The following is a 15,567-nucleotide window of genomic DNA, read 5'->3' on the forward strand; positions in this document are numbered from 1 at the left end:
CAGCCAGCAAAGCCCACATTCCGTGAATGAATTAAAAAAGTCCAGTTTCCTTGACAACTTCCACATGGACTCCTGTGTTTCGAGAAGGCCCACCACCACCATCTAAAGGCAACTAGGGATGGGTAATAAATGTTAGCCTTACAATGCCCACAGCCTGAAGAATTATATATAAAAATTTGAATTCAGCATTATTTTGTCATAATTAAATAAGCAACTCAGTAGCAGCAAGTCTGAGATTGTCCTTCAAAATATATTTGGCTTTATGCACATGAAAAATTTTCAACTTTGCAAAACTGTTTCATCTCAACATTTATGAAAACCCCAGTTATTCATTGTATCATGTGTATCATAAATCAACAGGTATATTTAATATTTGCAAAAATAGGTGACTGTCTCTACTCTAAAATACAGTGGAAATTTTATTCTCCACCAGGACAAGGATCCTGAAACTTCAACATTATTTTGTACCTGTTCAGTGATCCAGAAACATCAATGTCATTCATGAAACACTCAATATTCATTGGTATGTCAGATGCATTGGCACTCATAAGTTTCTTCAGCTTTTCACATTCCTGGAAAAGCCGCATTACGGCTCGGATCTTTGATTTAACATCTAGTTTGTACTTCTTACTGAATTCTTCACAGAAATGATTTACCAGAATCTCATCAAAGTTTTTTCCACCCAAGTATGGGTCGAAAGCACTAGCAAGGACCTAGGACAACATAAATCTACAGTTAAACGGCAAGGAGAAAAAACATTGTACATGCTGGAAATATGAAATAAAAACAAGATTTTAAGACGTGTACCTTCATATGTTCTAACAAAGATTGGACACTCAAAACATCATAATCTATCTTTCCAGAGATGCTGAGTGACCTACTGCATATTTTTATACCAAGAAATAACCAATTAGAATATTAGGTTTTAATGCCAGAACATGTTTGGAGTAATTTGGAAGAAGAAGGTGCTTTGTAAGGAACATATCTTTTTATTTTCTGTTGGACTGTGGATTGAAATTACAATGGCTGCACGTGAAAGACATGTCCACTGGAACAGGACGAGAGATATATACAATGTTGCAGTCCTGGAACAGAATGAAAGACAGGATGGTGCCAGAAAGGGGTCCTAGACCATTGGAGCTGCCAAGCAACACCGTTTTAATTGACTCCTGACCAGGTGACCAGGGTTCGTGCGAGGGCAGTTTAGCAGAATAACTCCTAGCCCAAAAAGGAACAAGACCTAAAATCTCTTTCTCCTGTGTGGGAAATTCCAGTAATCCCACAATAATAGCTAGCTGACTTTTTCTCCTCATATCTCTATAACCTGCTCTCTTGCGGAAAAACCCTGTCAAGGGGCAAAGGAGAAAATCACTGTTAGAGATATTGAAAGGTAAGTGCTCAACCAGTGAACTAAATTCTGAAAGTGCTGGAAGACCATCTCGTTTCATCAATACGAACTAAAAGGAATGTGGAAGACATCGATCAAAATCAACCCATCGAATCCTGTACTCTGGAATTGGTGCTACTGAACTGTTTTTTTTAAAGGAGGGGTAGGGTTTAGGTTATAGAGTTAGAAATTAACAGTTCATATTTCTTTCTTTTGCCACTGGTTAATGACAGTTTGTTCAATAAACAATTATTTACTTTTTAAGTTTACAAACCTGGTGCTCATATTCTGTTAACCTAAATTAAACAGTAAGGTAGAATTGGTGCAATTTGGTGGTTTGGTCAACCTTTTCACATTTGTCATAGCTCAGGGAACAGTGGGACTTGTTATTACAGCGCACTGAGTTGTGACAGTACATGCCGGCAAACGGATTAACTTTCTTACCTCCGTGGTCATTCTTTATTACACCAATTTTGGTGACTGCCAAAATATAACTAATGAAATTTGACATTGATCAAACAAACACACCTTCATTTATTTTGCTTTTATATGTGGCTGTGTGTTGGAGAAAAGAAATCATAACCAGTACAGACATTGCATGTCTAACTTGTCAACATGGTGAGTGGTTTTGCTACAAACACTTAAAGAACTGGAACATTTGGCACTGTGCAATGCTGTTTTAAGAAAAACAGTGTAGATTAGAAGTTCATGTGAAACCACAGGATAAGATTGTGGCCATAATTCCAGTACACCATACAGTTACATAAACTGCAAGATTCTGTTAATATTTTACACAGGCCACAAACCATGATTCTAAACCAATCACAGCACAGGCGCAAAGACTGCAGCTGTTAAAGAGTTTAATCATTGATTGGTGTACGCTTTGTTACAAGAATTAATAATTTGTGGGAGCCATGGTGATAAAAAAAATGTAGGCCCTCATTTCCGTTGTGGACTGCCAAATAGCCAATGATATTGATCTTGGTGATACACTGCTTGAAATGCAGAGATAGATGTATTGATTATAGTTGCTAAATAGTTCCAGAAACAACGTTTATGCATATCCATGTGAAAAAGGAAAAGGGAAAACATGAAATAAACCAACCAGCATATAATGACAGTTCTGCAGTGGCCTTTTCAAATTATTCTATTGCATAAATAAATAAGATTGTTTAATGAAGTGGTTTTAGCCTGAATTTAGTCACTATTTAAACTTACAATATTTCCTTTAGATCACCAGTACAATGCTGAGATAAAGACGACACTGGAATCACTTTTCAACCATAGAACATCTACATCACTGCACTATGCTAGTCAATGAAGCAAGAAATGACCTTTAGAGCTTTACTTAAGTTAAAGTAATGACTAAATTCAGACTAGAACCGCCTTAAAAGGTTGATTATTTCTGAGAGCACAATCTTTATGCAACAGAATTAAGACCAAAATGAAGCAGCTTCTCTTTTATTCAAGAAGCCCTCACTAAGTCGTAGATTTTGAGTACTTGCATTGCTTAAACTTGTTCCACAAATATCAAAAGAGACTTCACATGCTTTAAAATTCTGCCTCATCTTACCTTTAGTTTTCCCTTATTGAATGCACAGGCTGAAACCTGAAATGCTGAATGTCCCAAATCAACAAAAACAACGTTCCTTGGTTTCTCCTCAGGGGCTGGCAGGTCTTGTTTATATATCCCATAAGCAAGTGCAACTGCATATAAAAAAAATAGCTGTAACTCCACAATAATCAAAGGAAGTAAATTTTAAATACAGCATGGAAAATCAACAAAACAATAACATTAAAATATACTGAAGCGTGAGAGTATATGGCCACATTTCCCCTTCAGAAGCATAAATTGAAAAATGCTGGAAAAGACAATTCAGACTAGTGTTACCATTGGACACAGTGCTCTCAGGCTAAGGAGGGAAATATTTCTTGATCTCCAAATCAATGATCATTACTGGAAACTGCACACAAATGTGGATTTTGCAATAGGATCTGTCGTTGCCTAGTCTGCTGCTGTTCCCTATTCTCTATATTTTTAAAAATTCATTCATGAGACATGGGCATTGATAACTAGGCCAGCATTTATTGCCCATCTCTAATTGCACCAAGGGCAATTAAGAGTCAACCACATTGCTGTGGAGCCAGACCAGGTAAGGACAGCAGGTTTCCTTCCTAAAGGACATTAGTGAACCAGATGGGTTTTTCCAACAATCAGCAATGGTTTCATGGCCATCATCAGACTTATACGTCCAGATTTTTATTGAATTCAAATTTCATTATCTGCCGTGATGGGAGACTCAGAGCATTACCCTGGGTCTCTGGAATACTAGTCAGAACCCTGTCGAAGGGTCATGAGTACTCAAAACGTCAACTCTTTTCTTCTCCGCCGATGCTGCCAGACCTGCTGAGTTTTTCCAGGTAATTCTGTTTTTGTTTTGGATTTCCAACATCCGCAGTTTTTTGTTTTTATTTACTGAAACAATCCTACTCATATTAACCTACACAGAGACAGCTTCTCTCTTGCGATAGACAGATTAAAGTCATGGATAACTTATAATTAACAGTCCATCGCCATCAAGAAGGTTACTGGAAGTCAACCGAGGAATGAAATGCCAAAGATTTGAGTTGTGGGTGCAAGTTCCAATCTAGGGCACAGAACCAAAACTAACATCCAAAGCAGTACTGAGGGAACGCTACATGCCAAATAGTGTTATCCCTCAGTTGAGACACTAGACCAGTCAATTTTAAAGACTCCACATGTCACTGCTGGAGCTCTGCTCTACTGACCAATTCTTTCCTCGGCCACCAAAATCAGATTAAATAATCATCTCATTGTTGTTGTGCAACCTTGCTACATGCTAAAATGATTGCTCTTAGCCTACACAACATTTCAAGAATTTCTTGATTGCATGTGAAACATTATGCTCCTTAATAAACTTGAAAATGCAATGTAAGATTGTTATTTATATTATTTAACAAGAGCTAGATGAATGCTGTGTTACTCTCTGGCATTCGTTATTATTTGTACAGGTTGCAATGGGTTAGTAATTCTACATGTTAGGCAGGCCAACGGTTTGAATCCTATTCTCACTAACAGAACAGACCAGTTTACATTTCTCCTCAAACTGCAGCAATATACTTTTGTTTTAGTGCAGATCAGCAGCTAGTATATGATTAATCCAGTACTGTCTTCCATAATAATAAAAAAATGTTTCTTCATACCCAAAAAGCATTTATCCATTACCTGAAGTGGTTTCATTAATAAGCCGTAAACAGTTGAGCCCTGCAATCTGTGCAGCATCCATTACTGACCTCCTCTCAGCATCTGTGTAGAAACATGGAACCTATAGAAAGTACACAGAAGATCAACGAAAGAAATGGGCACCTGTCCAAAACAAACTACTACATATTATATTGCACAAAATTAATAGTACTTTGACCACTTACTGATATTACACAATCCAGGACTGGTTTCTTCAGTGCAGTTTCAGCTGTTTCTTTCAGTTTAGTCATCAACATTCCTGCCACTTGCTCTACACTAAAGCATCGCTCCTCTTCCATGTACAAAACCTTTTAAAACAAAAATGAAAACAAGAATTTTTTAAAAATTATTACCTTAGCAAAATTCTTGATTGGAAGCATTTGCTGTTCTTATAGGTGTCAGGAAAACAACTGACAGAGGGAAAAAAGGGTTTGCACTTAAAATGTTGGCATTTCATAAAGCCCAAAAGCACTTCATAGCCAGTGAAGTACTTTTCAAACAGTCGTTATTAGAACGCAGGGAAACCCAGCAGCCATTTCTTGGTACCAGGCCGCCAATGATGTCCAAGGTAGGTGGCCATTTTTCATGCGAGGTTTTTTTGCCTGGAGTCCTACCTGATGTTAAAACATGCAATTCCATCAGGTCACCCAAGAACAAATCACTGATTTCTCCCTTTCAAAGCATCAAGGTCAGCAATGGTATCCCTACTGCAGTCTTGTCTAAATCAACTAACTTGGCAGACTGATGATTTAACTTGGGACATTCCTGGTCTATACTGCTCAGTTAATCAATGCCTTAACTAGTTGAGCCACCAGATGATTACTGCTGTGAATATTTTGTGTGCTTATTAGACTGCATGCACATGTAGAGGAGGCATTTTGAGCAAGCTTTCACTAACTATCCCTAAGAAAACGTTATGTTTAACTTTCACTGGATAAAAACTATTACATTTGAACCAGTGACAGCAATCGCTTGTCTTGTTTTATTGAAGGTATTTCAGTTCTATTTTGAAAAATTAACATATGACCTGAATAGATTAGGCAAAATAGAAAATTGAAAAAAGGAGCTTTTCTTTTAAACTCTTTTCGGTGATCAAACCTCACCTATATGTAGCCATGACAACATACAAGGTATTGTCTAGTGACATCAACTTCCTTATTTCCATTCTAATGGCAAAGCATGCACTTCAGTTACTATAGAAATAAATAACACTAACCTTAACACCTGTAGTACCATTTGACATCTGGACAAGTTCATATCCAAGCTTGGATTGTTCAGCTCTTACAAATGGGTCTGTGAAAGCCCGGCCATGGAACCTTTTAAATCCTTGTAAAGTGTTTTTCACATTGGACACCAGCTATTAAAAAAAAAGTTAAAACTTGACTCTCAATACTTTAACAATTATTGCTACTTTTAAAATTCTTGAATGAATCTTCAACAAATTCTTGTTTTTATACATGAGGTGCAACTTGGTCTGGTTCCAATTTCATCATAAACTATGTTTAAGATTTTGTACAGTATCAGGTATTTCTAATGCTAGTTACATTAATTCTTGTAAAGGAATGGACAGTTAGTTGTTTTACAATTTCAAAATGCAGTGCAATTAGTTGAAAGGATCAAAATATCCAGGGTAATTGTGTACACAAATCCATCAGTGCCTATCAGCACACAGACACACTTGGAGGCAGACAGCTAACAGAAGTCGGATTCTTGACTTTTTCTCTCTTAAAACGGGTGCTGACGCCCAATTATAAATTCCCTTCTGCCACTGCAGCACAGTGCAGAGCTTGAAGTGCAACTTTCCTGACCCATGGGGCTCACCAGGATACCTGACGATGCACTTACCTAAGTGTGATTGTCAACATTTTATGAAATGCCAATGACCAGAGACTTAGTGAAATACTGCATCTTGCAGTAATAGTGGCTCTGAATTTTAAAACAATGTTTTAAAGAAAATAGCACAAAGTTAGGCCCAAAATCAGCATAATTTATCAGTATTCATAGCAATTTTGTGAATGAGCCTCATTTTTGAAAAGGAGAAGGGAGGATGTTAAAGTAATAATTTTATAAAAATCATCTGGATATAAATAGATGACAAGACAGTTTCAATTAGCAAGTAGGAGCGAATGAATATTTGAATAATGAATATCAATATTTATTGATAGATAGTTTGGCACCTCACTCAGCTATATTAGAACTTAAAAGTCAGAATTTGAAACGGGGTGCCCATAATCTTTGCAGTTTGCCTCTTTCATTATCACTCAGATTTTTCTGTAATAACAAACATAACTTGGGGAAGACCTGGGACAATTGCTCCCTCAATAGCAACTTGCATGATTTTGCAGATCCTGACTCCTGCCTTTGACAATTATCTCATTCAGTCTAGTAGCTGGTTGCAACTTGGAAGTAGGGCTGAAGTTTAAAGAGTCAGGGTAAGACTCCTCTGCTTTCTTGATTTAAAATTATGGCTATGCAGAGACACCAATTTAGGACAAAATACTGAATATTAATTTTTTTGTCCAGCTCAGCACCTCTGATCACCAGACTTGTCTCAATTTTACACATTTGATAGTAGTCTTACATCACAGCTGTGACTTCAAGGCCCATTTTAAGTTTTCTCATGGAGCACTCAATGCTTCATTGGCAGAGATGCTAAGTTTTGGATAAAACATTGAACTAACTGTCTTGCGCTGATGGTGCAGGGGACACCACAAATAATACTACCAGCAGTATTTATATTTTTAGTGTAATAAAATATTCTACAGTGCTTCACAGAAGCTTAATAAAGCAAAATTTGACACCAAGCCACAGAGGACAATATTAGAGAATTGCCTGAAAGCTTGTTCAGAGGTTGGTTTAAGGAGCATCTTTAAAGAGAAAGAGAGCTAGAGAGACCGAGAGATTTAGAGGGGCCTAGGTAGATAAAGGCATGACCCATCAATGTTGGAGCAATTAAAATCAGGAATACTCAAGGGGCCAGAATTAGAGGAGCACAGCTATCACTGGTGTCGGAGGATATTACAGAGATAGGGAGGAAAAAGACCATGTAGGGACGTGGATGGACACATTGTGTCTGCCCAGGCATTGCAGCTTTTGTCTTGCATGATTTTGTTTAATTGAAACTGTTCTCTGGAGCATTTCACAAGGCAACGACTCAACCAGAATCGACTTGCCTTTTTTGAATTTAATCAAAAGCTTGGAGGATAGCTGTTCCCTAATGCATTTTCATTGACAATGCCTCGACCAAAGTCAATACCAACCAATCAATATTCTTTGCTCATGTAGTATAAATGTTGCTCTCTTTGAAATTTGGTTTTCTTGCTTCTGTCCTGATGAGTGCAAGACAAAAAACTTCAACAGCATGTCTCCTTACAGCAATACTCAAACCTTGATTAAGTATTTTGTATTTGTCTTCACAGTAGAAGACACGAAGTATCTCAAGAATTGCAGGAAATCAAGAAGCAAAGGAAGGGAGGAACTTAAAACAATCACTAGAGAAACTAAATGAACTAAGGACTGACAAATCCTGTAGGCCCGATGCATCCTAGGGTCTTAAAAGGAAGTGCCTGCAGATGTAGTAGACATATCGATTGTAATCTTCCAAAATGATCTAGATTCTAGAGAAATCCCAGTGGATTGGAAAGCTGCAAAAGTAAAACCACAATTCAAGAAAGGAGGGAGACAGAAATCAAGAAATTGTAGGCCAGTTAGTCTAACATCTGTCATTGGGAAAATGCTGGAATCCACGATTAAGAGATGGGGGAGACGGTTGTGTAGTGCTAATGTCACTGGACTAGTAATCCAGAGGCACAGGCTAGTGTTATGGGCTCAAATCCCATCACCGCAGCTGGCAGAATTTGAATTAGATTAATAAATTGGGAATATAAAGCTAGTCTCAGTTTACTAATGTCCTTTATGGAAAGAAATCTGTCACCCTTCCTCTGTCTGGCCTACATGTGACTCCAGACCCACAGCAATGCCGTGACTCTTAACTGCCCTCTGAAATGGCCCAACAAGCCACCCAGTTTAAGTGCATTTAGGGATGGCAACAAATGCTGGCACTGTCAGCGAGATCCAAATCCCATGAAAGAACAAAAAAAGTACCAGGACCCTTTCAAAACCTCAATGTAATCAGGCAGAAAGGGAAATAATGTTTGATAAATTTAGCAGATTTACTTGACGATGTAACAAGCATGGATAAAAAGAAACCAGTAGATTTGGATTTCCAAAAGGCAGTCAATAGGGTGCCACATGAAAGGGTAATGCACAAGATAAGAGCTCATTGGTGCTGGAAATGATATATTAGCATTGAAAGAGGATTGGCTAACTAACAGGAAACGTGTTGGAATAAGTGGGTAATTTTCAGGTTGGTAAGCTGTAACTAGAACGAGGTGGATTGCCGCAGAGATTGGTGCTGGGGCCTCAGCTATTTACAATCTATATTGATGACTTGGATGAAAGGACCGACTGTATTGATACAGCAAGTTAGGTAGAAAGCAAGTTGTGAGGAGAATACAAACAGATCGCAAAAGGGATATAGATAAGTGAGTGGGCAAAACATTGACAGGATTATAATGTGGGAAGATGTGGGGTTGTCCACTAGGCAGGAAAAATAGAGAAGCAGAATATTATTTAAAATGGGAGAGACACTGCAGAATGCTGAAGTTCAGAGAGATCTGGATGTCCTTGTACATGAATCACACACAAAAAAAAATCAGCTTGCAGGTACTGCAAGCAATTAGAAAGACAAAGAGAATGTTGACCTTTATTGCAAAGGGGATGAAGTATAAAAGTAGGGAAATCTTGCCACAACTGTACAGGGCACTGGTGAGACCACACCTTGAGTACTTTATACAATTTTGGTCTCTTTCCTTAAGGAGGGATATACTTGCATTAGGATCACGTTCACTCAGCTAATACCTGGGATGAGGGGTTTCTCTTGTGAGGAAAGGTTGAGCAGGTGATGTAAGGTTGAAAGACTAAATTGGGCTTATATTCTTTGGAGTTTAGAAGAATGAGAGGCAATCTCATTGAAACCTACAACATTCTGAGGGGGTTTGATGTTTAGAGATTGTTTCCACCTGTTAGGGAGTCTAAAACACAGGGACAGGGTCTCAGGATGAATGAGCCAATCATTTAGAACTGAGATGAGGAGAAATGACTTCACTCAAAGGGTTGTGAATCTTTGAGATTCTCTCCCCCAGAGGGTTATGGATGCTTCATTGTTGAACACATTTAAGGCTGGGATAGACAGGTTTTTAGTCTCACAGGAAATTAAGGGATTTGGGAGTGGGCAGGAAAATGGAGTTGAAGCCCAAGATCAACCATGATTGTATTGAATGATAGAGCAGGCATACGGTCTACTGCTCCTATTACTTGCGTTAGGCCTTTGCTCTTTGGAGTCTAGAAGAACAAGAGATGATCTTATTAAAACATATAAGCATCTGAGGGTAGATGCTAGGAGGGTGTTTCTCTTGTGGGGGAATCTAGAACTAGGGGGGTCACACATTCAAGATAAAAGATCGCCTATTTAAGACTAAGAAGGAGGAATTTCATCTGACAGATAGTTAGTCTTTGGGATTCTCTTCCACAGAGAGCAGTGCAGGCTAGGTCATTGAATATATTCAAAGTTGAATTAGAAGATTTTTGGTTGTAAAGGGAGTCAAGGGTTATGGGGGCAAGGCAGAAAAGGGGAGGTCAGGCCACAACCTTTGATATTCTTGAATGGCGGAGCAGGCTCAAAGGGGTGAATGGCCGATGCCTGCTCCTAATTCTTATGGTTAAATGCCACTCTGTATTGTTACCTTCTTCTCTGATTTCTATGGGTCTGTTTTTAAGCAGATGTTTACCATATGCAAAAGGTAAATAAGTTCTAATCAAAAATAGAATGGCAATGTACAGTTAAATTAATGTGCAACTGTATATTTGAATTACAACTAATGCAACATTTCAGAGTACTTTTCTGCTCGTGTTGTCCATTATGTTTTGCCAGTTGGCTTGCTTCTCTAATTTTTCTTTTTTTATGGGATATGGGTGTTGCTGGTGAGGCCAGCATTTGTTGCCCATCCCTAATTGCTCTTGAGCTGAATGGCTTGGTGGGTCATTTCAGGGAGCAGTTAAGAGTCAACCACATTGCTGAGGGTCTGAAGTCAAATATATGCCAGACCAGGTAAGGATTTCCCTAAAGGACATCAGTAAGCTAGACAGGTTTTTACAACAGTTGATGGTACCTTTGTCTGGTAGCACATGTCTGCCGGTGTGAAGGTCAACACTTATGGTTAAACCTACCTGGTTCAAATCAACCAGGAATTAGGATCAGTGGCTTCAGAAAATGCTGAGTGCGGTTCATACAAACTGCATGTTCTCCCTGCTATCAGAACACAAGATCATGACTCTTCTTATATCATTAATTGTGGCTCTCAGATGACCCAAAGATTCAGGATACTTTATCACCCTTTAATGTCATCTCATAGATTTGGATAGAAAACTTTTACAAGGGAAGACGATCCTTGATAGATTTCACAGTAATCTCCACTTAATTCTCTTGGATTTGGGACAGGGGCAGGGGGTTTGCATGGGGAGGGAGAATCACAATATTACTTACAACACTGGTTGACATATACACCCAGGACAACAGCTACATTAGTTATGCTGCAATTATATGCTAAAAGCACTTTCTCTTGGAATTTTTTAAACTCTTTGTAAAGAAGGAGGCACCGAGCTCTTCCTACCTGGCTTTTGGCAGCAGCTCCAACTGAACGATTTCTGGGTCCCATTGACACACAAGACCTGCAATTTTAAAGCAAAGAGAGTGTTATAATTTAACTATTCCTGGATGCCAACTTATACTGTGTTTGTGTTGATTTGCATACTAGCGGGAGAAGGCGGCTCCACAATGATCCCCATCCTCATGGGGAAGCGTGCAAAAGGCATGGCTGAAGCATCTGCAGCCTCTGCCCTTGCACCCACTTCAGAGTTGTGTCCTTTATATCATCTCTCCAGGATTCTTCTACCAAAATTAATCATCTCACACTTCTCTGCACTAAAATTCATCTGCCACTTTTCTGCCCATTCCACCAACTATCCTCCTCAATTCACAATTTTTCCAAGTTTTGTATCATCCACAAATTTTAAAATTTCGCCAAGGTATATATCAGGAAAAACAAGGGTCCCACACTGACCCTTGGGGCCCCTCCCTTTTGCCTCTTGATTTAAGATCTTGGGATGCTTTTTGAGTCTTCTACTGTGAACACAGATACAAGATATTTGTTCAAAGTATCTGCCATTTCCTTGTTTCCCATTATTCATTCCCCAGTCTCATCTCTTAAGGGACCAATCTTTACTTTCTTCCTTTTTTCTATACATGTACTTGTTTTTATATTTTTTGCTGGTTTATTCATTTTAATTTCATCCTCTATTTTAGTTTTAGTCATGATTAGCTAGTTTCTAAAATGTTCCAGATCTCCTAGCCTACCAGTGATCTTTGCAGCACTGAACTTCTTTTCTTTCAATTTGATACCATCCTTAATTTCCTTGGCTAGCCACAGATAGTAAATCCTTCTCGATGGAAAACATCTTTGTTAATAGTTATGAAACATCGACTTAAACGCCTGTCACTGCTTCTCTATTGTCTTACCTTTTAACCTATCCCACCCACCATATTTCACTTTAGCCAACTGTCTTCTTACCCTTGCTTAGTTGAAGTTTAAAATACTAATTTCAGACTCAAGTTTCTAACATTCAAACTGAATCTGAAATTCTATCGTGTTATCAACATTTTTGCTTAAAAGGATCCTTTTCTATGAGATCATTAATTAATCCTGTCTCATTACACATTACTGGTCTAAAAGAGTTTGTTGTTTCCAGAATGTATTCCAAGAAACTGTTTTGAACACAATCCCATGAACTCACCGTCAAGGCTACGTTTGCCAATTTGATTTGTTGGTAACACTGAAGACCTGAGCTCTAGAAATAGCCACACACTAACCAAGCTACAATACTGGCATCTACCTGAAAGTAGGAACTTGCCCAGTCCACAAAAAGGACAAATTCAAACTGGACAATTCACACCCCAGTCTACTTTCAATCATCTGCAAAGTGATAGAAGGTGTCATCGACAGTCCTATCAAGTGGCACTTACACAGCAAAAACCTGCTCAGCAATGGTCAGTTTGGGTTCCATCAGGGTCAATTGGCTCCTGACTTCACTTTCAGCCTTGGTTCAAACATGGACAGAAAAAGCTAAATTCAAGAGGCAAGATGAAGGCAACTGCCCTCGACATCAAGGCAGCAAGCAGCCCTAGCAAAATTGAAGTCAACTGGAACCAGGGGGAAAACTCTTCTCTGGTTGGAGTCATACCCAGTGCAAAACAAGATGGTTGTGGTTGTTGGAGACCCATCATCTCAGCCCCAGGACATCTCTGCAAGTTTCAAAATAGGAGGGGTGTGTGTGTGTGTGGGCAGTTGTGGAGAAAGGTGGCGAGCAAATTCACACCTGAGAGCCCCCCCAAAAAAACAATCACAGGGCCGACAAGAGAAAAGTCACCTCGATTATGATAAAGTAACAGATTCTGCAAGAAGCTCCTTCAATCACTGGTTGTTTCTTTGCCACGTTTGCTGCCGATAGGCTCACTGATCCCAGGAGTACAGCTCCAACATCGCTCAAAGCTGGACACCATCCAGGACAAAGCAACCTGCTTAACCAGCACACCATCCATCACTTAAAATATTCACTCCCTCCACTACTGTCCCACATTGACAGCAGTGTGTATTACCTCCAAACCTGTGATCTCTAACACCTAGAAGGACAAAGACAGCAGAATCACATGAACATCATCTACAAGTTCCCCTCAAGGCACACACCATCCTGACTTGGAACTATTTCACTGTTCCTTCATTATCATTGTGTCAAAAACCTGGAACTCCCTAAAAGCACCAACTGTAGTTATACCAGATGAACTGCAGCGATTCAAGATAGCAACCTTCACAATTAGGGATGGGCAACAAAAACTGGCCTCATCAGCCATGCCCACATCCCAGGAAAGAATAAAGATAACACAGATGCACTATATTGGGCCCCACTGGTTAGTGATAGCACAGAAAGGCTGAAAAAAGAGTATTGAGCTGTTACCTGGTAATGTGTCAGCAAATCTGATTTTGGCATTTACCATGAAAATTCCAGCTCCTTATCTGTAGTAGACAGGCCCAGTGGCTGCCAACAGGCCAATGGAGTCAGATTTATCTCTCACAGCAGAAGCCATTTTGCAGATGCCAGTGTCCAGCAATTCCAATTAAAAAAAGACTAAAAACAGCTCGAGATTCTGGATAGCTTAACAACTTGCATTAACTATAAATTTACTGAACTGACATTCAGCAAATTATGGTTAAGTATTTAATATGCATTTCTGTATACAATATGGAGTTTCAGGTGCCAGTTACTAGAGGTAACAATATTCTGCACCGATTCCATCAGCGCACAGTGCTGAATTTCAAGTGTGTCTTTTTTATTCATTCACGGGATGTGGGCTTCGCTGGCTGGGCCAGCATTTAATGCCCATCCCTAGTTGTCCATGAGAAGGCTGCCTTCTTGAACCACTGCAGTCCATGTGGTCTAGGTATACCCACAGTGCTGTTAAGGAGGGAGTTCCATGATCTTGACCCAGCGACAGTGAAAGAACAGCGACATATTTCCAAGTCAAGATGGTGAGTGACTTTGTGCAGTATATAAATGACTTGGACTTAAATGTATTGGGTATGATCAAGAAGTTCGTGGATGACATGAAAATTAGTATGGTGGTAAATAGCGAGGCGGGTAGCCGTAAACTGCAGGAGGATATCAATGGACTGGTCAGGTGGGCAGAGTAGCGGCAAATGGAATTCAACCTGGAAAAGTGAGAGGTTATGCACTTGGGGAGGGCTAAAAGTCAAGGAATTACACTATGAATGGTAGGACCCTGGAAAGTACCGAAGATCAGAGAGACCTCGGTGTGCATATCCACAGATCCCTGAAGGCAGCAGCACAGGTAGATAAGGCGGTTAAGGCAACATATGGGATACTTGCCTTTATTAGCCAAAGCAAGTTTTACCAGGATGCTGCCTGGGCTGGAGGGTCTGTGCTATGAGGAAAGATTGGATAGGCTGGGGTTGTTTTCCTTTGAGTAGCAAAGGTTGAGAGGGGACCTGATAGAGGTGTATAAGATTATGAGGGGTATAGATAGAGTGGATGGGAAGGCACTTTTTCCATTAGTAGAGGGGTCAATAACCGGGGTGGGGGGGGGGGGGGGGTGCATAGATTTAAGGTAAGAGGTAGAAAGCTAAGAAGGGTGATCTTAGGGAATCAAGCTGGACAAGTGCTAGAAGTCAGGGAGCATTTTGGGGATAATGACCATAAGTCTAAGATTTAAGGTAGTTATGGAAAAGGACAATGATGGACCGGAAACAAAGGTCCTGAATTGCAGGTAGGGAGATTTCAATATAAGACAAGACAGAATCTGGCCAAAGTGGACTGGAAGCAGCTGCTTGTAGGAACGCCTACATCAGACCAATGGGAGTCATTCAAAAAAGGAAAGAGAGCATGTCCGGGGCCAACATGTTCCCATAAAAGGTGAAGGGTAGGGCCAACAAGTCCAGGGAACCCTGGATGTCAAGGGATATAGCGGATTGGATAAGGGAAAAAAAAGGAGGCTCACAGCAGATACAGAGGGCTGAAAACAACAGAAGCCTGAGAATAGTATAGAAAGTGTAGGGGTGTACTTAAAGTAATTAGGAGAGCAAAAAGGGGGCATGAAAAAGCACTGGCAGGCAAGATAAAAGGAAAATCCCAAGGCATTTTATAAATACATTAAGGACGAGAGGATAACCAGGGAGAGTGGGGCCCAAAGTGGCAATCTGTGCGTGGAGCTGGAGGACGTAGGTGA

General features: G+C 39.7%; 1 protein-coding gene across 1 annotated transcript in view; it reads right to left on the minus strand.

Annotated features, from left to right (window-relative positions):
• Positions 1-15,567, minus strand: part of LOC121280855 (heat shock 70 kDa protein 4-like) — a 66,127-nt gene that overhangs the window by 36,928 nt on the left and 13,632 nt on the right. The window contains exons 2-7 of the mRNA XM_041193152.1: positions 11,384-11,441; positions 5,869-6,009; positions 4,838-4,960; positions 4,635-4,734; positions 2,961-3,094; positions 469-713 (exon numbers count right to left, since the gene is read on the minus strand). Of these exons, the coding sequence (XP_041049086.1) occupies positions 469-713; positions 2,961-3,094; positions 4,635-4,734; positions 4,838-4,960; positions 5,869-6,009; positions 11,384-11,441 (801 nt within the window). The remainder of the gene's footprint in view (positions 1-468; positions 714-2,960; positions 3,095-4,634; positions 4,735-4,837; positions 4,961-5,868; positions 6,010-11,383; positions 11,442-15,567) is intronic.

Source organism: Carcharodon carcharias, chromosome 8 (assembly GCF_017639515.1).
Source record: "Carcharodon carcharias isolate sCarCar2 chromosome 8, sCarCar2.pri, whole genome shotgun sequence".
In the NCBI taxonomy this organism is placed as follows: Eukaryota; Metazoa; Chordata; class Chondrichthyes; order Lamniformes; family Lamnidae; genus Carcharodon; species Carcharodon carcharias.